Raw genomic sequence first — 25,321 nt, forward strand, 5'->3', positions numbered from 1 at the left:
CTGGCATCAGGAAGCCGAGGAGTTGGTCCTGGGAAGCTTCCATTTCTTGATATTCTCTGGATATTAGTTTCTCTGTAAAAGAACTTCAAGTTCCTGTGATTAGCCCCAAATTTAGTGGGAGCCCAGCTTGAGGACATCTGGACTTTCACAATTTGCAACTTCTATTTGGGTGTAAGAATCGGGGAGTCAGAGGTTAAAGAAACAAATATTTACAAATGAGTGTAACTAAAGACCCAGGGAGGGGCCGGCCTAGTGGCGCAGGTTAAGTTGGCACATTCTACTTCTCGGCGGCCCGGGGTTTGCCGGTTTGGATCCCGGGTGTGGATATGGCACCGCTTAGCAAAAGCCATGCTGTGGTCGGTGTCCCACATATAAAGTAGAGGAAGATGGGCATGAATGTTAGCTCAGGGCCAGTCTTCCTCAGCAAAAAAAGAGGAGGATTGGCAGTAGTTAGCTCAGGGCTAATCTTCCTCAAAAGCAAAAATCTCTTAAGGGTATATTCTGCACTCCCTGATTTCATTTCTCAATCTCATATGCATCCTTAAATCACGAAAGATGCATTTTCTTCTCAGCTCCACAGTTATGAAAAAAAATTACCAATGGTGACTTCTAATATCACGTCCTGTACCTCTGGGTGGACGTTATAACCCCTAATGTGAGTTTGCTGGTTTCTTGTCATCAATCACTTAACGAAGTCGGGTCGTCCCGGGTTCATGCTCTGTCCATTATCTTCTCCAGACTACACCCATTCCTTTTGGTCTCACCTATCACGACTTGAAATAACAGCGTACACTAACAACTCCCAAATTTATATATCCAGGCTAGAACTCTCTCCCAATCTTCAGTCATAGTTGAAAAGTCTCCGTGACACAGGCTTTGTGATCTCATAGACATTCCAAATTGGCCATGCTTGAAACCAGATTTTGAATTTTCCTCCAAGCCTCCTCCACTCGTGGCCTCCCCACCTCAAAGGAGAGCAAATACATTCTTGGGGGGCGGGTGGGGGGGGGGGAAATCAGGGTCAACCACGTGACTCAGAAGTTCATGCGTCACAAGAAAGAGGCTCTGAGTCAAAGGCGGCCCAAGGGGCAGCCATCAGTGAGCGCGCCACGCACGAGGCTGTCTTCCGGCATCCTACTCTTGAAGACTTTAAAGCTACTTTTTGGTCCTCCCAGGAGAGGAGGAGGTAAAGGAAGAGGAAGTAACCAAGGCAGCCGCGAGCCGAGGGTTCCGGACCCTTGCACTGGCCCTGACCCTGGGCAAACGTGCCCCCATCCCGAGCCTCAATCTCCCAGACACAGAAAGCACCGGTCCCGTTGCCGGCTGCTCCTCCTGAGTTGCGCCCTGTGTAAGGGGGCGGGGCCGGGCGGCTATCAGTTCCTCGTGAGCCACCTGCGCCGAGGACGATTGCCTGGTTACGGCCCACCTCGCGAAGTTGGGTAGAGACGGGGGAAACTACATTACCCAGGAGGCTGTGCATCGTGCGTCTAAGGCGGGCTCTGGCCAATGACGGCCCGGGACAGGGGCGTTTCCTGCGGCCCACGTATGAGGGCGGGACTTCCGGGTTTTCGACCGCGGACGCCATTTGCGTCTGTGGTTCGGTCCCGGCGGGCGGTGTTTTGCTGGGGGCTAACCCGGCGACGCTTCTCAGGCATTCGGTCGCGACCGAGCAGGGCAGGAGGCCAGGAGTCACCGTCGCGCCTTTGTACGGGCCGCGACTCCGTATACCGTGCGTGTCCCTTAGTCGCACGCCGGGCGCGGCACCTCGGGGGTTCTGCGGCCGCGTCCCCTCCCCGCTGTCGCCAAGGGCGGCGCCGGGGGTCTCGGGCACCTTTTCCAGAAGGACTCCGCGGCTCGGGGTGCGTCAGTCGGCCGAGGTCCCCGGCGAGGGTCAGCGGGCCGCCCGGTGCTTGTTCCCCCGGCCTCGCTCGCCCCTCAGGGTCCCACGATGGCGGCGTCGCCCAGCGCTCAGACGCGCGTAAGTGGACGGCGACTTCGGAGTTGGTCTCTGCGAGGGTGGGGACGGTTCCCCAAGGGCCCGGGAGCCAGGACGCCGACCGGCCTTACCTTCGAAGGTGTCGTCTCGGCACGCGCAGCTGGTTTATCGCTTAGTTTGTCCCTTGTTCTAAATGGTGTTGGGCTCTGCCAGATGCTCCGTAAGTTGTTGGACGGCTGTCTGATGCTTCCTCCAGGGTTCCCATCGTGCTTAGAGTAATCCCAACCCCCACCAAGTACTGCAAGGATCCACCCTGGCCCGCCTGTCCTTCCGACAGGTGCCCGGGGAAAGGGGGGACAGGGTTTTCCAGGCAGAGAGAAGTGCACGGACAAAGGCAAGGTATAGTGGTGGTTTAAGGAGGCTCAGGAGGTCTTGTGAGGTCGCCATGGTTCCTCCAGCTGCTGAGATGTGTCTTGGGAAGGCGAGATTGGGTGGCCTTTTGCAGGATGTTCCACCCACCATCAGCCAGACAGATACTGTGGCTTGTTAGAGGCCCTTATTCTCATGGCTGAAGTCTGTGTTGTCTTTGGCTGTTTGTGCTCCATGGTCCTGAAGTATCCTGGTCTCAGGGGTAAGTGTTGTCAGGACTCAGGAAGGAAAAAAAGGCTAATGGTTCATTGGGCAATCTCCCTGGGAGTCTGAGGACCCAGGGGACCAGGCGGCATGGGGAGTTGGTTCAGGCCCTGCCATTACCCAGGTAGGTGCCACCCCTCCAGGTGCCTCTCCTGTGAGTTCAGTGATGAGAGCTCTTCTCCTTTGTCCGTGTTTGCAGAAATATTTGCAGGGGTGACAAATGGATTTCACACCGAGAATTGGTGTAAATGCTTCACAATCTCCTTTCTGTGTATTCACTTTGATAATGAGGGAATGTCGGGTACTCTTTTAGACCCTGTGCTGGAGTAACCTGTGTTAGTATCTTGCCCCTGGTTTGTCAGACTGGAGACTGGGTGAATGGGTGGAGCTCCCGTAGCCTCAGAACTGTGGCCTGGAGTTGATGAAATGTTGACCTCAGGGGCTGTGGGAGAATTAATGAAAATCTCGAAGCACAGCAGGCATTTCGGTCTAAATCTCACAACTGTTACTGGTGAAGTGGGAACTATAATTGTATTGATCCAGAAATCCAGGCTCAGAGAAATGAAGTGGTGTCTCCAAGCTCCAACTGAGCTGACAAGTGTCAGGGTTTCAAGAGTTTGAATGCAAACCACAGGAGGTTGACTTAAGAACTGGGGACTTTTAGTTAGTTTAACCAGAATGTGAAGCCCTCAGCGTGGGGCAGGCAACTAGCAAGACCAGTGAGGCTCAGGTACTGCTGCTGTTACCATCATTGATATTATCATCATTTTCTCATTCCTCTGATGTCCTAGAGCCATTACTGTCTGCATCTCACAGTCTGCATGTCATTTCCACTGTCTTGTGTCATTTTCCAAGGGCTCCTGCATAGGAAGCTTCTCTCTCTGACACTATTGGATTATGTTCAAAGGATTGACCACCACTCCCCACCTTGAGTCCAGCACAGAGCTCGGCCCCCAGGAGGTGGTCAGGGATTAGGACCTTGATCTCTGCATTTTTACCAGCAATGCAGAGATAAGCTGTGATCCCGTCCACCAGCCCCAAGGTTAATACTGCTGCCTCTATTTGACTTTTCAGGTGTCTGTGACCTTTGATGATGTGGCTGTGACTTTCACCCAGGAGGAGTGGGGGCAGCTGGACCTGGCCCAGAGGACTCTGTACCAGGAGGTGATGCTAGAAAACTGTGGGCTCCTGGTGTCTCTGGGTAAGACGTCCCCATTCCACCATTGGGGCAGACTTGCTGGTTCCATCATTCCAACCTCTGGCTCCATCTCAGCTGGTCAAGAAGACCTCAGGAGCGCAAGCCGCCGCCGCCCCCCGCCCCACCACCACCAACAGCTTCAGTCATTTTCTAGACTCAAATCTTCCTTCCTGGTCTGCCTGTGTCTCTTTGGGCAAGAAACAGAGGACCCTTTGGCTCCTAGAAAGCTGCAGAAGGAAGTGGCAGTGTTCTACAGCACCTAAAGGCAGGATTTCCAGTTGGGCCCTGGGTGCCACTGACATAGGAACTGGGAGCCACCACAATTATGCCCTGGCTTCTGAGTCTCTTGTCTTAGCTTCTCCCTCTGGGTGTGCTCATGTCACTGTCTTTTCAGAATGGCTTTTTTTCCTCAGCGAGTTTGCAGCAGGACTGGCTGCCTCAGTCCCTGCTCTCTGTGGCCCCCAGGTTCCTTGCCTCTGCTTCCTTGCATGTTTATGTTGTTTCTCTTTCTTTCTCTGCTCCTGGGCTCTCTGGGGCATCCTTGGGGCAGGAGTGGCCACCTGAGCCCATCCTTTCCTGAACCTCTCACCCCAGGGCCCAGCACAGACTGGCCTCTGTCTGAGGTTCTTATTTCACATTCCAGAGAGGGACCCGACTGAGCCTGGTTGGCTCAGGTGTCCCCTGCAGTCCAGTTAGCAGGGCCGTGAGTGCTGGGATGTTCTCCAGGAAGAGGGTGAGTCAGGCAGGCCCCAGGAGGCCTTTGCCTTCAGTGCCAACAGGTATTGTTCTAAGCAGCATGATCTCGGTTATGGAGCTTCTTCATTCTCGTGTGAGCCGTCACAATCGTCTCTTGTTTCCTAAGTCCAGGACCGAGATCCTCTGCTAGTACAAGAGAGGAAAGTTAGGGAAGTGCTTCTCAACACTTGGTGGTTTTGCTCTGCAGGAGACATTTGTCAATGTCTGCAGCCAATTTTGATTGTCACACCTGGGTGTGGGTGGTATTGGCCTCTAGTGGGTAGAGTCCAGAGATGCTAAACATCCTACGTGGACAGGACAGCTCCCTCAACACAGAATTACCCAGCCTACAGGTCAGGAGTGCCACTGTCGAGAAACACCAGCTTAGGTGTTCTCAGCCTGAGGATAATCACCGTAGACCACTCAGTTTGAGGGAGAGGAGTGCTGTATGTCCAGGGCTTAGAGAACGACATGCTTGTTTTAGAGAACTGGGATTATGTTGCGTATCTAGGAGAAGAGAAAAAGCAGAATTAGAAAAGTTTGATAGATTAAATATTTTTGTAAGGCAACTTTCTAAAATAAAAAGTTCACCATCTGGTCCTGAAGACCTCTTCACTCATCTTCGCTTGCTCTCCCCGAGTTCACCGCTTCGGCTCTGCTTGGCTTCTTGCTGTTTCCCCATGCACGTTTGCATGTGCACTTGCTGTTCTGCCTGCCTGGTGAGTGTTCTTAGGCATTTTAGCCCTTTATACAGCTACCCCTTCTTGGCACCGTCGCCACCTCACTCTGTGTCTAGGCCACAAAATCTCACGGAGGGTCTCCCCAGTCCCACTCACTTTCTCTCACCTTCCTGTTTATAACCTTGTGATCCAGTGGTTCTCACCCGCCAGTGATGTTGCTCCCCACAAGAAATTCAGCAATGTCTGAAGGTGTTTTTGGTTGTCACACCTGGGCTGTGGACGCTACTGACATCTAGTGGGTGCAGACCTGAAATGCCACTGAACACCCTTATAATGAACAGGACAGATTCCTTCCCGCCCTCCAAAGAATTATCTTGACCTAAAGCTTGTTTCAGAAATCTTGTTGCAGAGTGTGCAGGGACGCTTCATTAGCTGGCATTGAGAGACACACTGAGGAAGCCCCTCCTTTGTTTCTTCTCTTTCCTGCTTCCTGATTGTCGTTGATGGAAAGCCTGGGTTCAGAACACCCCTTCTTCACTCCCCTACCCCATCCAGCTGTTCCTGCTTTCCCCTTTTCAACAGAGAGTAGCCTCAGGCTCACAGTGCTGAGCAGGCAGCCTGAGCCCCCTGGGCCTCAACAACATCGCTTTGATTGCATGGCTCCATTTTCAGGGTGACCTGCCATCAATGCAAGGGACTCGGTTTCCCATTTACCAGAGTGATGCAAGATTCCCTTTTTGAAGGAATCTAAGGAAAATAAAAAGTGAGTCTTTTTTTTTTTTTTTTAATGTTATGATAGATTACAACCTTGTGAGATTTCAGTTGTACATTTTTGTTAGTCATGTTGTGGGTACACCACTTCCCCCTTTGTGCCCTCCCCCCACCCCCCCTTTTCCCTGGTAACCACCGATCAGATCTCCTTATCAATATACTAACTTCCACCTATGAGTGGAGTCATATAGAGTTCGTCTTTCTCTGACTGGCTTATTTCGCTTAACATAATACCCTCGAGGTCCATCCACGTTGCTGTGAATGGGCCAATTTTGTCTTTTTTTATGGCTGCGTAGTATTCCATTGTCTATATATACCACATCTTCTTTATCCAGTCATCAGTTTCTGGGCATGTAGGTTGGTTCCACGTCTTGGCTATTGTAAATAATGCTGCGATGAACATAGGGGTGCAACGGACTCTTGAGATTTCTGATTTCAGGTTCTTAGGATAGATACCCAGTAATGGGATGGCTGGGTCATAGGGTATTTCTATTTTTAACTTTTTGAGAAATCTCCATGCTGTTTTCCATAGTGGCTGTACCAGTTTGCCTTCCCACCAACAGTGTATGAGGGTTCCTTTTTCTCCACAACCTCTCCAACATTTGTTGCTCTTGGTTTTGGATGTTTTTGCCAATCTAACGGGAGTAAGGTGATATCTTAGTGTAGTTTTGATTTGCATTTCCCTGATGATTAGCGATGATGAACATCTTTTCATGTGTTTATTGGCCATATTCATATCTTCTTTTTTTTTTTTTAAGATTTTTTTATTTTTTTCCTTTTTCTCCCCAAAGCCCCCCGGTACATAGTTGTATATTCTTCGTTGTAAGTCCTTCTAGTTGTGGCATGTGGGACGCTGCCTCAGCGTGGTTTGATGAGCAGTGCCATGTCCGCGCCCAGGATTCGAACCAACAAAACACTGGGCCACCTGCAGCGGAGCGCCTGAACTTAACCACTCGGCCACGGGGCCAGCCCCATATCTTCTTTTGAGAAATGTCTGTTCATGTCCTCTGCCCATTTTTTGATCGGGTTGTTTGTTTTTTTGTTGTTAAGCAGTGTGAGTTCTTTGTATATTATGGAGATTAACCCTTTGTCGGATAAGTGGCTTGTAAATATTTTTTCCCAATTAGTGAGCTGTTTTTTTGTTTCAATCCTGTTTTCCCTTGCCTTGAAGAAGCTCTTTAGTCTGATGAAGTCCCAAAAGTGAGTCATTTTTAAGAAAAGCAGTTACTCCTGCTTTTGAGCACTGCGCACTGACCACATGTCAGGAGCATTCACATACTGTTCATGTTCCACTCATGTAATTCTCACAGTATCCCCACTGTATCAATTTGTACCTGTGGGATTTCACTTTATGGAGGTGACTTAGTAACAGATGACAGGGAGAGGTAATGCTTTGGAAAGAACAACTTATTGGAGCTCTCAAGAAGGGGACATACTGTCTCCCAGGGCCCCGTGGGGAAGCACCAGCGTTGGTCAGGAGGAAAAACGGGATGAGGGGAAAGAAAGCATGACCCAGAGCATTTATTGGGGTTTCTGTGGGAAAGGCAGGACAGGGCAGGGGACAGTTTAGGATTGAGTCCTTTGAATATCTCAGGTGGACTTTGGGGCACTAGGGGCTGTCCCCTTTGGTCCAGAAGCTGGATCTGGGTTGATTGAGGGCTGGGAAATGTTGGCTTGGGGTGTGAGTTAGATGAGGTGGGTGGGTGTGGCTTTGGATTGTTGGTTTGCATATGAACCTTGTGCTCCAAGAAAAGTTGTTACCCTAGGAACTAGCTAGCCCTGCATGGAGGAAGGCCCCCAGGATGTCAAAGCATTGTAAAATAAAAAAAAATTTAAAGAGTGGTTAAATAATTGGTCCTCTGATGTTTTTGTTGTTGTTGTTTTTTCCTCTTTTTTTGAGGGGGGGAAGATTAGCCCTGAGCTAACTACTGCCAGTCCTCCTCTTTTTGCTGAGGAAGGCTGGCCCTGAGCTAACATCCATGCCCATCTTCCTCTCCTTTATACGTGGGACACCTACCACAGCATGGCTTTTGCTAAGCGGTGCCATGTCCGCACCTGGGATCCGAATCGGCAAACTCCGGGCCGCCGAGAAGCGGAACGTGTGCGCTTAACCACTGCGCCACCTGGCCGGCCCCAGTCCTCTGATGGTTTGACATCATAGTAAGGAGACTTTGGGGCGGTGGTAGTGGAGATTTTTAGAAAGGATGGTGTAAGTTGCCCTAAAGAGTATAGAAAATATTTCATTTTGAGAGTGAAAAAGAGGAACGCAACAAGTAGAGCTACAAGAAGACCCTGCAGGCAGACCCATAACTAAATTTCCCATTTATATAGCATTAGCCGAGAAAATTGATTTGAAATTTTTGAGGTGTCACACATCTTAGTGGAGTTGTGAAGTATACTAAACGTTTTTGAGAGAGAGAGATACACACATGTATGACATTTGTGTGTAAAAGGAAAAAACCTCTTTTTGCTCTACTCACAACACTTCAGACAAATGTGTGGGTTTTCCACGCCAAGCAGTTCTGACACTACCTGGAGTTAGCACAGACCCCACAAGTTAAGGGCTCAGTCCCATACCACAGCCCGTCTATCTCCCACCCATCCATTTCAAATGCCAGTCACAAGTCGAGGTTGTCACCTGGCCTTCTGACCAACCAGCTATAAATTGGAGGTTCCCACCACCCTCTCCTCAGGAACAATAATTTGCTGGAATGGCTCACAGAACTCAGGAAAGTGCCTTACTTCTTATCTGTTTATTATAAAGGGTGCAATTCAGGAACAGCCAGGGACACTGAGCTTCCCTGCCTTCTCCAGGCTTGTCACTTTCCCAACACCTCGGTGTGTTTACCAACCTGGAAATTGTGAACCACTTCAGTTTGGGTTTTTAAGGAAGCTTCCTTAGGTGGGCATGATGATGAAATCACTGGCCATTGGTGGTTGAACCCAATCCCCAGCTCCTCTCCCCTCCACAGAGCTCAGGGGGTGGGGCTGAAGTTCCAACCCTCTAATCACATAGTTCGCTCCCCTGGTGATCAGCCCCTCCTCCTTAGGGGCTTTCCATTATGTGAACTCAGGTGTGGTAGAAGGGAGCTTGTTTTAAATAACAAAACATGCTCCTTTCACCCTTGTCTGCTCTAAGGACAAAAACCAAATATAACAAAAGGTGCTTGTATTGCCTAGGAATTTTCAAGAGTTTTAGGCACTGCGTGCCAGGAAGGAGGACAAAGGCCAAATACATCGTTCTTGTTATATCAAAGTGTGTAACCAAGGGTAGGAGTGATTATAGCTTGAGAGGCAGGGCAGGAGGTCATGGTGAGAGCTGGGGTGGTGCTAGGAGGCAGCTTGGGCGAGTGGGTGCCCCTCTCTCCAGAAGTTTAAGGGATTGGTTGATAATGGGGCAGATGCCTTTCCGGGGAAAGCAGTAATCTCCATTAATTTTTAAAATGTCACAGCAGCAGCCTCTGTCACCTTTCCCTTTGATGGAAGGCAAGGAATATACTAGGATCGTGGGCTGAGGAAATAGCACAAGCTCAGGAATGTAGTAGAATTCCTAATATCAAAAGGAGAAAGCAGAGGGTGCCGTGTCTAATTGCTGTCCTAAGAGAGGCGGTCCATGGGTGACCGCAGGGTGAAGGTTTTAGTGTCCTGGGTGACATCATCTTCATCACTGAGGTCTTGGTCTGGGATGATGTTGATGTCTGGATGTGGGTCTGGGGTACCTTTCCAAGCAGGTACCCACTCCATTTGACGTGAACCTCAGCCTTTGCCACGTTAGGTCGCAACATTGGCTTACTTGGAGGCTTTGAGCCTCTGAACTGTACACCAACGAAAGTACCCAGACCAGTAGTAATAAGACTAGCAGTTAGCAGAATGGTTTTCCGCTGCACTGAAAGGGTTGGGTTTTTTATTTTTTTCAGGCTAAGAGGGGTTCCATATCAGATAAGCAGCTGCCTGGCCTGTGGGACAATCCATGGTTAATGGGTCCCAGGAGAGTACACTCCCTTAGTCTGGCTTCCATCCTTGGTGGTGACAGGCTCAAAAATGTGTAACTTATAGGGGGAGGCATTTTGAAGGGCCTAACATAGAATGAGTCTTTGGATACATGGAGATGAGGCTCATTCCCCTTTAAGTACAGGGAAGGGCAGTGGGAACAGGTTAAAGTGAGTGAGATGTCAGTAGGCCCAGGGGCCTCACACCAGAAAGATTGAGGTCAGGGGCAAGACAGAGACCTGCTAGGGGTTCGTTTGCCAGGCTGGAATTTGGAAGTTGGAGGAGAGAGTTATGTCTTTTCGATAAACCAGCTGTTTGGGGCCTATGAGGGCCAGTAAACCTCCAGTGAATGCCTCTTTCAGGAGCCCAGCATTGTGTAATTTGAGAAGTGAAATTTGTGTCTTGGTTATTATCGGTTTAGTCTGTCACTCCAGAGGGAAGAAGGAGTGCCCTGACAGGTCCTTGTATTGTGGCCTTTCTATGTTTAGAGACGTGTGATTTTCAGTTATTTTGGCATAACTGTGAGACAAGAGATTCCCAGAGGTCTTTACCCTCAAGGAGACAGTTTTTAGGCAGTGACTCATCTGTTTATAGTGAATGTGAAGATGGGGCCCTTTGTTGGTCAGCGCGTCTGGTGCCAAGATGACCCTCTGAAGTTCGGCAGAGTGCTATTTCTTAAGTCCCATTTTTTATTCAGGACATCCTGGCTAAGTGATGGAAAGTAGCAACATTCCTCTGAGCTCCATCATGGATGATGGTTGGCAGTGTCTTTCTTATAGTCCACGAACCCCCATTATTGTTCACTGAGTTAATCCCAAGGGGTCTGGGGGAGAGGTGACCTCCAGCACCCTGGCATCTAAGTGGAGGGGAGGCCATCGTCTGCAGGTGGAATACACCAGAGGGCCCAGGCTGGGTTTTGTCCTGTCTTGGGGCTCTGGTAGCTGTGTGAGCTTTTTTTTAATTTAATTTAATTAATTAATTTATTTGTAATCGAGTTCATAATAGTTAACATCAATGTGAGATTTCAGTTGTACATCTTCTTTGGAAAAATGTCTGTTTGTATCCTCTGCCCGTTTTTTGGTTGGGCTGTTTGTTTTTTTGTTGTTCAATTGTGTGAGTTCCTTATGTATTATGGAGACTAACTCCTTGTCAGATATATGGTTTGCAAACATTTTCTCCTGATTGGCGGGTTGTCTCTTTGTTTTGATCCTAGTTTATTTTGCCTTGCTCTGGTAGCTTTGTGAGCTTTTGATGTTCTGTTTCCATGACCCACAGCGTAATGGGCAGCTGGGTGTGGAGGGTCACAGCTCAGGGTCTGTGAGAGCCTCTGTTTCCAGGAGAGCCTAGGGTGTAGTTAGTCACTGTCATTTTAGTAGTGTAGAGCACGAGGCTGAGGGGGACACTTTCTTCCATTAGAAGCCCTGGGGCAATTTAGGGCCGTCATAGGTGACTCAGAGCCGCCAGGAGGAGAGGTTGTCAGTTCCTCTGCAGTGAAGGAGTCTCTCGGGGCACTAATGGGAATGAGTGTTTACAGTGTTTTGAATAGCTTTTAGAGCCTTTGTTGGAAGGGTTCTCATTTGAGGTGGGTTGATTTGTAAGTATGAGTATCAGTGAAGTTAAGTAAAATCTATAAATGAGGAATATGTTGCCACCAGACCCAAAATAATACTAAATAGTATTATTGTCTAAAACTAGTCCCCAAAAGGACTAAAAGATGTTGGACTTACATATCCTTAATGAGTATGTCAAATGAGTCTCCTGGGACAAGGCTGTGGTCAGTGTACAGTCACCTCTGTGCTCCTGGAGCAAGGTGGGTGCTGTTGATATCTTGTGTGCGGACTGTGTGGTGGCAGAGCTGCTGAGCTACCCCATGGGTAGCCTGGAAAAGGGGTGTTGTTTCCCTTCACACAGGAAGGCAGACTGGCTGAGAGGCTGTTGAAATAGGCCCTGGACAGAACAACTAGCCAAGTCTATAAGCTCAAAATCATTTCTGGTTGTTGACTGGCTAACGTTAGTAATTTTAATGATGTTGGATATTGAGTTTGTGCACTGTATTAGTCAGCTTGGGCTGCCGTTGCTCTGTGGCTTAAACAACAGAAATTTATTTTCACACAGTTCTGGAGGCTGGCAGTTCCAGATCCAGGTGCTAGCAGATCGGTTTCCAATGAGGATCTCTTTCTGGCCACCTTCTTGCTGTGTCCTCACCTGGCCTTTCGGCTGGCTGGGCAAGGCCCTCGCTGCCTCTTCTATAAGGACACCAGTCCTGCCACATTAGGGCCCCACCCCATGACCTCACTTAAACTTAATTACTTCCTTAAAGGCCCTGTCCCCAAATATCATGTTGGGGGTTAGGGCTTAGGGCTTAACATGAACTTTAGGAGTTACAGTTCAGTCATAACGGAGCTTAATGGGCAGGACCACAGTGCTAAGGTTATAGTAACCTACCAGGAGGTTTTGCTTATCTTCTCGAGGCTTCAGAACAGGCACAGTCGGGCGGTAAATGGAGAAGCAGTGGCAATAATCACCCTTTATTAATTAGGTTTTATAAAATAAGTTTTACTTTCTGAAGGCCCTTTTTCAGCTTACACTGAGCATATTAACTATTTTAACTGAGGTCTATGGGTCCCATTTTATCCAGCCAATTTGTAAGTGCCAAAAATTTATTTTAGTGAGGTATTGTGTCAGAGCATCTATGCCCAGTATGGGGCAATGGGTACTATGACTGTGGGAAATTTAGGCAAGCCTACTGTTAGAACAAGGCATACCTATTTTGCCTATTTTCTGTTTAGTAAATTTTTTAAAAAATTATTTTATTGAGGTCATATTGGCTTATAACATTGTGTAAATGTCAAGAGTACATTTTGTTATATTTCACTTTCTGTATAAGCTGCATCATGTTCACCACCAATAGTCTAGTTTTTGTCTGTCACCGCACATATGTGCCCCTATATATTTAGTTACTGTTTAAGATTGGGAAGTACAATGTTTAAATTAGTGGAATTCCCAGGTATAGCTATAATTTGATCTCCAGTTCGTGAAATTTGTCAGTTGGTACATTTTAGCAAATTCTAGAGTGAATTTAGAACCTGTCTTGTAGAGGCACAAAACCAATCAGTGCCCTGTTTTGTTTTTGTAATACAAATTTCTTTAGTATATAAATTTTATTATACTTATGCTGTACATAGTTATTATATATAATTTGTTATATAATATGAATATTTGGTATATAAATTTTGGATTTCTGGTTGGGTCAAATTATAGACAGTATTTTAACTTAGTTAAATACTGTATCTTATTTAGTTTCCTTTTATTTTTTACCCCCGTATCTAGGGGTTTGTTTTTTGTTATTGTGTTTAAATCAATACACAGTCTACAACTAGTATTCTGTTTGCTGACCTGGCATTTGCTGGGTACATAAAGTTTAGAGACCCCTCCCCTTTTTTTCCTCTTGGGCTTTGGCCCCCTGAAGCCTTGGTTTTTAGTCTGCCCCTTGCTGATGAGAGGAAGGCGGAGGGGCCTAAGGCCTCTGGCAGCAGCCTTCCTGGGATTAGCACCCCCCCTTTTTTCTTTTTTTTTCCTCTCCAAACAAAATCTTTTTTTTTCTTCTTCTTCTGTTCGGTCACCTCTTTGTCTCCAACAATTTTTCTCTCATTTATTTGGGTTATTTACCTGCTAAGCTCCTGGCAGTCCCAAGTGGCCTCTGCTGAGTGATGGCCTCCCTTTCTGGGATGTCCCAAACAACCTCACAGGGCCGGGGCTCGCATCTAGGAGAGCAGTGGTTGTGTGACGATTTGGTTTTAAGGAGGAGACTCTTAGAATGCTGATAGGCAGCACCAGGCACTCAGGAGCGCCCCGACGCATTAGCCCGGGGTTATACAGTCTCGAATGAATTGAGAAACCTCCTCAGGTGTCTTAAGGGGATGCAGGAACAAGATACTCCATCGTCTGTTGAACCACCAGTCTCCAAGGATGGCATCCCGTATACCCTACTGGGTCGGAGGACGGACTGCATCAGCAGTAAGGCGTCACCAACGGCAAGACTTGCCCTTTAAGCAGTTTAAGCCTCCCTTGTGCCATGGCATCTGTGAGGTGGGCGCCCCATGCCACATCACTGGTGGATCCCTGTATTGCCCCAAGGACCAGTGTGCGAATCTTTTGCCAGGGAGGCCCCCTTAAAAGGGTATGCCAATGCGATCAGTTCTACAGGATGGGAGGGAGGGTGACTCATTGAGCACCCACTGCTGACTTGAGTGTGGTTGGCACACTTGCATCCCAGCACAGTCTCTGAGGGGACCTTAGCTTGTACAACAGCCGGTTGTCCTAGATGCCGCTGGCGTCACCAGCCCAGCAACTTGGTGTGCTGACCGCAGAAAATCAGACTGTGGAGATCATCTCTTCCAGATTAGGTGCCAATTAGGGAATTACAACCCTTGCAGACATCATTATCACACTTTTAAACTACAGAAGCGACCCAAGGAGCATGCCTTCAGTACTTTGCTTAGGATCTGAAAAGAGACTTAGATCAATGAAGACACATACCTTGTCTTATATTATTCCATTAATTTATTTCAGTTTTAAATGGCATGCATTTAAATAGCTTGTCGTGTTCCCTGGGATATGGTTACACCGTATAAATACTAGTTTTTGACTTACTATTAGGATGGAAAATTCCATAGCAATGTGGCACATTATTTAAGTACCTAGACTCAGGAGCCACAGTTCAGTGAAGTCTTCTTAGGGAGTGACATTTGAGCTAGAGTTAGCTAGATGGAGCAAGATGGGGAAAGAATAGCATTCCAAGTAGGAAGGCCGACACATGCGAAGGTCACAGGGAGAATGACACCTGACAGAGCTGAAGGACTTAGTCTGCAGACATGAGTGACCATTTCGTAAGTGACAGCTAATGAATCCTTGGCTACAGTTCAGGATCTGACAGAGGAGCCTTCTGTGGGTCCTCATGTGTCTCTCATTGACTTCTCGATACCTTGGATCTTTTTTCTCCTGCATCTGTGTTAGGCTGCATGTAACAGAGCAGCTTGGTTTTCATCCTGAAGGAAATTTATTGTCTCACATTAGAAGTTCAGAGGTGGGGCTGGCTTCCAGGTTGGTGGGTACCAACCCAGTTATCTGTTTGTTTGCTTCCTCTCCTTGGTCTAGGTTCTTAGGCAGAGTCTCTCACAAAAGTCTCAGGATGCCACAAGACGACAGGAGTGGCAGAGCCCTCATTCAACCATGCTAGAGTAAAGCTTTCTCCTCATAGAGTGATTGGTGTAAGTCACCTGGCTACCCCAAACTATTGGTGATTGAGGAATGCCACGGGCAAGTTGGTGGAGACCAGCCTTTTTCAACCCTCCCTTGATGCCAGAATCATCTGGGGAGGTTCTTAATTCTACTGATATCCAGGCCTCATCTGCAGAGATTGGTTTCAATTGGATGTGAGGCAGACATCCCAGGAGGCTTTCACATACAGGTGGTTGAGTCCCACTTATTTGAAGTAATAAGAGAACACCTTCTGGAAGGTCATGTTCCCTGGCTCTCATGACTACAACTAAACATAATTGGGATTCTATGTGATGAAAGTCACAGGGAATAGGTGCTGTCTACACAGCCATCAGTACTGTCTAAAGTCTTTGGATCCCACTGATGGTGTTTGTGCCTCGGGTTTCCAGGTTGCAGGTCAGCATTTTGTGTGCATGGGAGCAGCTCTTGTCCACATTCTGAAGTCCCAGACTAAATTGAGAGGTTTTATTTCATTTCTCAAAAACCCTTGTGTGTCCTCTTTCCTTCTCCGTGAACAGGGTGTCCTGTTCCCAGACCTGAGCTGATCTGCCAGCTGGAGCACGGGCAAGAGCTGTGGACTGTGAAGAAAGACCTCTCCCAAAGCCCCTGTCCAGGTAAGAGCCCTGGTGGGCAGGTGGGAGAGCCTGCAGGCTTGAGGCCTGGGGGAGACCTCTGGCCGTGGTTCCCTGGGAAGCTTCTTGTCATGGCCTCTGGTGGTTTGGACGCCATGGAGCCCTTTGACCCCTGGGCCCTCTATCCTCCCAGCAGACAGAGGTATATGAGCTGAGATCTGACTTGGGCTCCAGCTGCTTGGGCTGAAAGCCTGTCTTGCCGATCACCAGCCTTGTGGCTCTAGCAAGGTGCAGGATCTCATGTGTCTTTGTGTATGAGTTCAGCTGAGTTAAAGCCAGCTACCGTATCAGACAGACTCCAGGATCTCAGTGCTCAGCATGTGGAAGCTGTTTTTCTCACTCACGCCAAGGTCCATGTGGGTCAGCCGGGAGCTGTGTACCACACAGTTGTTCAAGGACCCAGGTCCATTCTGTCATCAACATGTGGCTTTAAGGTTGTCCTGATGTCCTTCAGCTGGCAGAGGAGACTGAGGGGAAGGGAAGATGTCACACCCACTCCCGCAAACAACAGGTCCCCTCATATCCCACTGACAAGAAGTAGGCATTTGGCCTCATTTGGGTGCCTGGGGCTGGGAAATGAGGCCAAGCTGTGTGTCCAAGGAGAGGAGCAAAGTGCTGGGTGAGTGTGGTCTGCTACACCCTGTCTGTTCCTTGAAAATGCTAGTAATTATAGCTTCTGTGTCATTGGATTATTGGGATGTAGTCACATAGTGTGTTAATGCGGAAAACTGCTGAGCGCAGCGTCTGAGCCATCGTGAAAGGGAGCTCTCAGTGGTGTTCCTGTCATACTAGTCAGAATGAAGAAATGAAGAGAGTGTCTCACGTGTCTCTCTGAACAGTGAGGAAAGGCCTTTCTTCCTCTCCCACTCACTCTCTCCATCTACACTCTGCCAACCCTCTTTCCACCTTCTCCTTCCACCCCTCCTCTGAGTGTCAGTTAGAAACTCAGAGGCACTCCCTTGTCCCTGTCTTCCTGCCCCTCCTGATTGCTAAGATCTCAAGGTGACATTTGACCTTCTCTGCCCCACATCTGGGCTCCTGAGGGCATTGGGGCCATCGTGTGTGTGATTGGTGCCACTGTAGAGTCGTTCTGTCTGCCCTTTATTGGTCCCTTGAGCTCTTCAGCCAGCCTGTGTGTGTCCATATGTAGGTCATCATCAGCCCCTCAGAGTCTGTTCCAGGCCTTCTGCCCTCTCCTCAATCCCACATCTGCACTTGAGTATCTCATAGTCACCCGAAGTCAACATGCCTGGCAAGGAACTCATAATGTTGCTCGCTCCTCCCACCTCTTGAGCTTGAGTGAGTGGTTAGAAGCAGGTTAGAGACTAGATACACCCTCAGAGAATTCCTCACACCTCCACTTCCATCCCTCCCTTCATCCGACCATCTGGACAGTTACCACTTTCCACAGATGTCTCAGCATATGACCAGGGATTGGTCATCAAGTTTTCTGGTTTTGTTTTTTGTTTGAGGAAGATTTCCCCTGAGCTAACGTCTGTCCCAGTCTTCCTCTATTTTTGTATGTGGGCTGCCTCCACAGCATGGCCACTGATGAGTGGTGTAGGTCCACACCCAGGAAGCAAACTCTGGCTGCCAAAGCAGAGCATGCCGAACCTAACCACTAGGGCACGGGGCTGGCACCTGTTAGCAGGTTTTCATATTGAAAGTAAAGTCTGCCTCCTCGTACTGCTTGATTTGGACTCTTGTCTGTAGTGTCTCCTTTGGCTGAGCAGAAGAGGTTTTGGTCCTGGCCATGGCCAAGGCTTGAACTAGAGCCTAGATCACCCCTTCTCAGGGAAATTCTTTCTTCACTTACATTTTGCTTGTTTTGTAGCTTTATCCTTTCTCTACTCAATGTAAAAATATGCTGAAAGTCCTTACAATTGAAGAAATAAGTAAAAAATGCTCCTGTTTTACATTGTATTTATCTGCTCTCTGGGGTATCTAGTTTTTTACATCTTTTCACTCACTCACAAACAGTGCTGTCAAGAACATTCGTGTGTATTGGTCATCTTGCACATGGCTAGGATGTCTTTGATGTTTCTCTGAGTGAAATGGTTGGATTATAGACTATGGACATTTTGCCATTGTTTTCTAAAGAGGCTCTACCAACTTATATTTCCACCTAGACAGAATGCAGTTTCCATTGGTCATTTCCTGTCCACTACTTGATATTCTAAGGCTCAACAATTTTTGCTTGTCAAATGGACACAGAACTCCAAGACTGCCAAGTATGCCCAGGTCTTCTGACACCAGCTACAAGTTTAAGGATTTCCCAAAACCTCTCTCAGGTTCAGTGATTTGCTAGAAAGAATCACAAACTCTCTAAAACCTTTGATACTCACTATCATATTTGTTATAGACACAGGATGCAAATGAGAAGAGATGCAGAATGTGGGGCAGGAAATGTTGCAAGCATGAAGCTCCTGTATCCTCAGCAGCTCCTTACATCCTGGCGTTGATGTAGGGCGGGATGTACATAGAATTTTGCCAACCCAGGAAACTCTCCACAGCCTCAGTATCCAGATTTTTATTGAGTCTTCATTGCATAAGCACTCTTGGGTTTTTTTTGAAGATTTTGTTTTTCCTTTTTCTCCCAAAGCCCCCCGGTACATAGTTGTGTATTTTCAGTTGTGCGTCCTTCTAGTTGTGGCATGTGGGACACCGCCTCAGCATGGCTTGATGAGCAGTGCCATGTCTGCGCCCAGGATTCGAACCGGCAAAATCCTGGGCTGCCAAAGCAGAGTGCTCGAACTTAACCACTTGACCACAGGACCAGCTCCTATAAGCACTCTTGATTGAGTCTTTACCAATGGGACTCAGGGTCCAGGCCTCCTTCCCTTTCCGGAGGTCCATCTGATATCTAAGGACTCAAAGCCCCAACTTTCTAATTAGATGATTGGTCTTTCTGATATGGCCAGACCTTACCCTGCGTCATCTCTTTAACATGAACTACATAGGGTTACACCATGGATAACAGTCATTCCTGTCACTCTGGAGATACCCAAAATTTAGAGGTTTCTTCTTTGGAGTTGGGACAAAGACCAGACTTCTCTTTAGGGTAAGTTAATTTTGCATTACACACTTCCTAGTTTCTCTCAGGGCGGCATTAGATCCCCTTTCCTAATCTTCTTACAGCAATGTGGGATCTCCTTGCTCAGAGGAAACCCAAAACACGGTGTCGTTATTACTCTATCAAGCCACCTCCAATCTGGAATTGTGATGGTGCCTTCACTCCAGATCCTCATCCAGCCTCTCCCCCTGGGTCTCCCTTTCAAAGTCTCAACAGTCCAAGGACCAGGCAAGAAAAAGATTGCTATCCTGGGATTCAGAGGTAGCAAAACATAGCGGACACAGAGGCACTATTATCATCTTCATTTTTTTCTCTGAAATGCGGATTTTGTTTTTTCTACGTTGGCATTACTAATGGCCCTGTTGTGTTTTGGATTTCTTTCAGGTGACAAAGGACAGCCCAAGACTGCAGAACTTACCACTTATGAGCCAGCCCAGTCTGAGGGAGCCTTACTCCAGAAACAACTAACACAAGGAACCCCAGGGGACTCCCAGGTGTGCCAAGCCAAGGATCAGGATGGGCCATCGGAAGTGCAAGAAGGACACTTGAGACCAGGGATAGACCCCCAGAGGAAGAAGCTCCCTGGGAAAATGAGCCCTGAACATGATGGTTTAGGGACAGTGGATGGTGTATGTTCATGGATTGTACAGGAGCCAGTCCCTCTGGGAGGTGCTGTCCTTGACCATGACACCCATGGATCAGGTAAAGATCCTGTGATTCGGGAAGAAGAAAACATCTTTAAATGCAATGAATGTGGGAAAGTTTTTAACAAGAAACACCTTCTTGCTGGACATGAGAAGATTCACTCTGGAGTGAAGCCCTATGAATGCACAGAGTGTGGGAAAACATTTATTAAGAGCACACACCTCCTTCAACACCACATGATCCACACTGGGGAGAGGCCCTATGAGTGCATGGAGTGTGGGAAAGCCTTCAACCGCAAGTCATATCTTACACAACACCAGCGGATTCACAGTGGAGAGAAACCTTACAAGTGCAGTGAATGTGGAAAGGCCTTCACCCACCGCTCCAATTTTGTCTTGCATAAGAGGAGACACACTGGAGAAAAATCTTTTGTGTGCAAAGAATGTGGGCAAGTCTTTCGACATAGGCCAGGATTCCTTCGACATCACATCATCCACAGTGGTGAGAATCCCTATGAATGCTTCGAGTGTGGCAAGGTTTTCAAGCACAAGTCATACCTCATGTGGCACCAGCAGACTCACACTGGGGAGAAGCCCTATGAGTGCAGTGAATGTGGGAAAGCCTTCTGTGAGAGCGCAGCCCTCATTCACCACTACGTCATCCATACTGGGGAGAAGCCCTTTGAGTGCCTGGAGTGTGGGAAGGCCTTCAACCACAGGTCATACCTCAAGAGGCACCAGCGGATTCACACTGGGGAGAAGCCTTTTGTGTGCACTGAATGTGGAAGGGCCTTTACCCACTGCTCCACGTTCATCTTGCATAAAAGGGCCCACACTGGAGAAAAACCTTTTGAGTGCAAAGAATGTGGGAAAGCCTTTAGCACTAGGAAAGACCTCATTCGACACTTCAGCATCCACACTGGAGAGAAGCCCTTTGAGTGCATGGAATGTGGGAAGGCCTTCAACCGCAGGTCAGGCCTCACGAGGCACCAACGGATTCATAGTGGAGAGAAGCCCTATGAATGCATGGAGTGTGGGAAATCTTTTTGCTGGAGCACAAACCTGATTCGACATGCCATTATCCACACTGGAGAGAAGCCCTATAAGTGCAGTGAGTGTGGAAAGTCCTTCAGTCGAAGCTCATCCCTCACTCAGCATCAAAGGATTCATTCTGGGAGAAACCCTCTCAGTGTGGCAGAAGTGGGAAGACCCTTCACAAGTGTACAAACCTCAGTCACCCTCCGAGAACTCCTTTTGGGGCAAGACTTTTTGAATGTAAACACTGAGGAAAATCATTTGCCAGAGAAAACATCTAGCACTGCATCTGATCGTACATACCAAAGAGAAACCCCACAAGTATCTTCGCTGTGAGAAAATCTTTTGTTGCAAACCTTTGCTTGTCATTTAAAGGCATGTTTTAGAAATTGACCCAGCCTAGAGCCTTATTCTGTATCTGAGAATTCATCCAGGAGGGAGAGACCAGTGCTCATTGCACACCAAGGAAAGCCTTCAGCTACATCTTTCTCCTTAGTTTACACTGCAGTGTTATCTCAGGAATTTTTTTTTAAGAGGAGGAGGATACTTAGAAAAGAAAATGAAATGCAAACACACTTTCTTTGAGACCTCTCTAGCAAGTCTCCAGCACTTTGTCATGCATTCCTTAGTTTACTTGGGGCAAGGGGAATGTTTCTGAAGCAAATGGCCTTGTGTCTTGTATGTACCTTCATCGCTGTCCAGTGTCGGCAGACTTAGACAGTTGAGAGAAGGTATTTAAGGAGATGAGGATACACAAATGAATGGCACATTTCGTGGCACCAATTATGACTCTTTAAGGCTTTGATTTTTAAAAAACCATTCTTTGTGTTGTTTTAGACACTTAATACTCTGGCTTTTCTTACGTCCAATCTATGTTTAATTTCTGCAGCTACACAGTATCTAAAAATGGAGTAATTTCTCTCTCTTATTTAAAATTGATTTAGCTTTCCTAGTTCCTTTGACTTTCCATATAAATCTTAGGATATGTTTGCCTATTTTTACAAAAAATCTTGCTCTCATTTTAATAGAAGTTGATTTAAATCTGTAGATCGGTTTGTTGAGAATCATCCTGAACACAGTAAATGATATAACTGCATTTATTTAAGTAATTCTTGAGTTATTACCATTTTATAATTTTCAACATATAGGTTCTGTACATTTTTGTTAGGATTTGTATCTAGGGTTTTTTGGTTTTTTCTGAGGTATAGTAAATGGCATTGATGTTTAAACTCTAATTTTCCACAGGATCTTTGATAGTATACAGAAGTATAATTGTTTTTCGAATGTTATTTTGTTATCCTGCAACCTTGCTGAACTCACTATTAGCCATTTCTTTGGATAGAATCCTTGCGGTTTTTTAATAGAAGTGTCAGCTGCGAATGGAAAGTTTCATACTTCTTCCTTTCCAATCTGTGTACTTACTATTTCTTTTGCTTGTCTCACTGCACTAGCTAGGACTTCCAGTATGACGTTGAATAGGAATAGTAAGAAGTAAGGAGTGGTCACATCCTTGACTTGATTCCTGGTATTGGGGCCAAAATGTTGTTTTTCATCATTATCATGTTAGTTGTAAGTTTTTTTCCTAGTTTTCTTACCAAGTTTAAAGTTTCTATTCCTCATTTGCTGTGATTTTTTGTAATTAGGAATAAGTATTGGATTTTGTCAAATGCTTTACATCAATTGATATAATTATTTGACTTTTCTTCCACAGCCTGTTATGATAAGTTTCATTGACTGAAGTTTGAATATTGAACCAGCTTGCATTCTTGGAACAAACCTCACTTGGTTGTGGAGTGTAATTTTTTTTTTTTTTTTAATATTTTATTATTTCCTTTTTCTCCCCAAAGCCCCCCGGTACATAGTTGTATATTCTTCGTTGTGGGTTCTTCTAGTTGTGGCATGTGGGACGCTGCCTCAGTGTGGTCTGATGACCAGTGCCATGTCCGCGCCCAGGATTCGAACCAATGAAACACTGGGCCGCCTGCAGCGGAGCGTGCGAACTTAACCACTCGGCCACGGGGCCAGCCCCTGGAGTGTAATTTTTATATACCATATTAAAAGCATTCCATCTGATTATTTCTTGTTGAGGAAGTTTTCTAATTTCTTGAATGATAATGATGTGTAGTTCTCTTTTGTTTATTTTTTTAAACTACTGTCATTGTTGGCTTTTGGTGTCTAGGTGATAGTGACTTCCCAAGTTAAATTGGGAGGTATTGATGCATTCTGCTTTCTTGGATGACTGTGTAATTAGTGTTATTTTGTTGTTGTAATGTTGTTAATGTTCTCCAGTGAGCCCTTTAGGCTTGGTGATTTTTCTTTTGAATCCTTTTTAATTACATATTATTTTATTTGAGAAGTATAGAACTGTTGAAAGTATTTCATATTGGATAAATTGGGTAGTTTGTCCTTTTCAAGCAATTGTTCCATTTCATCTAAATATTCCATTTTGTTTGTAGACTTGTTGGAAGACTTATTATCTTTTTAATACCCACAGGATCTGTACTTATATCTCATTTTATTCTTGATTTTAGAAATAGGTCAACTCTCTTTTTATCTTTGTCAATCTTCTTAGACATTTGTCAGTTTTAGTGATCATTTTGAAGAACCAGCACTTTATATCACTAGTTTTTCCCTAGTATCTTTCTGTTTTTAATTTCACTGATTTGTATTCTGATCCTTATTATATTCTCTCTCCTGTTTTGCTATTTGTATCTTTTGAGATGAGTGTTGAGGTTATTGATTTGAAATTTCTTGTCTTTTCTAATGTTAGCATTAAGTTCTATAAATTTCCTTCACAGCGCTGTTCTGGCTTCATACCACAACTTTTAATTACAGTTTATTCATTTCTGAATAGTTCTTGATTCCTTTAGAGACTTCCTCTGTAACCCATGGGTTACTCAGAAGTATATTATTTTATTTCCTAATGTTTGGAGTATTTCATGCTATCTTTTTGTTTGTGATCTAGTTTGTTTCACGTTTGATCTGACTGCTTAGCTTTGTTGAAGTTTGTTTTATGACCCAGGATATTATTTTCTTGAATGTTCTGTATGGCTGCTTGAAAAGAATGTGTCTTCTGCTGTCATTGGGTGGAGTTTCTGTAAATGTCTGCACAATCCTATTGGTTGGTGATATTATTCAGATTTTCTATATCCATGCTGATTTCCTGCTAATACTTCTATCAATAGCTGAGAGAAGGGTGTTGAAGCCTTGCAGTGTAATGCTGGAATTGTCTGTTCCTTCTTTAAGTTCTATCAGTTTGTGCTTCCATGTATTTCAAAGCTCTGTTGTTTGGTGCATACACATTTAGGATTGCTATGTCATCTTGGTGTACAGACCCTTTTAAAGTCTTTGTGTAATGTCCCTTTTTACCTCTGTTCATTTTCTTGCCTTTGAAGCATACTTTATCTGATATTAATATAGTCACTACTGCATTTTTTGATTAATGTGTGCATGGTTTATATTTTTCCATAATTTTATTTTCAACCTTCTCTATACAGTTGTATGTGAAGTAAATTTCCTGTAACAGCATATAGTCAGGTCATGCTTTTTTATCCATTCTACTGCTTTCTGTTTTTTAATTGATAGATTAAGATCACTTAAATTTAAAGTAATTACTGATATATATTAGGGCTTAAGTTAGTGTGCCATTTTACGCTTTGACTTTTGTATGTGTTCCCTGTGTATTGTTCCTCTATTTTCTGGTTGTTTTTGTTATTTGGGTGGTTGGGTTTTTTTTGTTTTATTATTATTTTTGTTTTGTTGTGGGTTTTTGGGCAGTTTTTTTGCCTTGTGGGTTATTTCCATTTCTTTTTAGAATTTTATTTGACAGAGCCATAATGTATTTTGAGTTTATGTCTTATTTTTTAAGTGGTTGCTCTACGTATTGTACATGACATAACTTATCACAGTCTAATGTTATTAGCAGTTTAGCACTTTGATGTGTAGAAACCTTAATTCTATTAGGTTCCTTTACATTCCCCATTCTTAATATAATTGTTCTAAGTATTTCCTCTTCATACACTGAGCACTATACTGAATATTGTTATAATTTGCCTCAACTAACAAATGTTTTTTACAAAACTTACTATTCATTTTACTAAAATAGATGAAGCCATGATCATTTATCTACAAATTACTTTTCTCATTTGATAATACATTTTGGCGATCCCTTCAGGTTGAGTGAGATAAACCAGACTCCCTCTCTAAAGGCTGCATAATCTGGTGTAACTGTGTAGAAAATGCAGATAATCTCTGCATTTGAGGTCGGGGGGAGGCAGAGAAGGGCGAAGGTGGGCATTTGATTTTCAGCATTGTGTTTGAGGTGCCTGCAGAACAGCTCAGTGAATCCCACTATCTTCTGCCTTGTCGCCCAAGCCAGACACCTCGCAGCCATTTTTCTGTCATCATCCTGGCATCCAGCCACTCTCCCGTTCTGTTCATCTGTTCATTTTACCTTTTTATTTTCCTTAGTAGACACTCAATAGATGTGTGTTTTAGTGAATGGACACACACAACAAAGTATTTTTATTACAGTGTTTGGATCCCTCACAGAATGTTTACACAAAGCTGTGTATAGTTGGCACAGTATGTGACATATTCTCAAAGAGAATCTACACAGGGGTTTTATGGCCAGATCTATGAGACTTTAAAAGTTACAATGAATGATTGTGTCAGAGGTCCTCAAGATCACCCCAGGTTTGATGATTTGCTAGGA

General features: G+C 45.7%; 1 protein-coding gene across 2 annotated transcripts in view; it reads left to right on the forward strand.

Moving 5' to 3' along the window:
• The first annotated feature begins 886 nt into the window (after nucleotides 1-886).
• ZNF805 (zinc finger protein 805) overlaps nucleotides 887-25,321 on the forward strand; it is a 69,929-nt gene continuing 45,494 nt past the window's right edge. The window contains exons 1-4 of one of the 2 annotated variants that reach the window (XM_070633505.1): nucleotides 887-1,186; nucleotides 3,644-3,770; nucleotides 15,742-15,837; nucleotides 19,313-21,000. In XM_070633505.1, the coding sequence (XP_070489606.1) occupies nucleotides 3,737-3,770; nucleotides 15,742-15,837; nucleotides 19,313-20,943 (1,761 nt within the window). In that variant the 5' untranslated portion in view covers nucleotides 887-1,186; nucleotides 3,644-3,736 and the 3' untranslated portion in view covers nucleotides 20,944-21,000. Of the gene's footprint in view, nucleotides 1,187-1,553; nucleotides 1,979-3,643; nucleotides 3,771-15,741; nucleotides 15,838-19,312; nucleotides 21,001-25,321 lie in introns of those variants that run through there. The other variant, XM_070633507.1, reaches the window with a different exon arrangement.

The sequence above is a fragment of the Equus przewalskii genome, chromosome 9, assembly GCF_037783145.1.
Source record: "Equus przewalskii isolate Varuska chromosome 9, EquPr2, whole genome shotgun sequence".
NCBI lineage: Eukaryota > Metazoa > Chordata > Mammalia > Perissodactyla > Equidae > Equus > Equus przewalskii.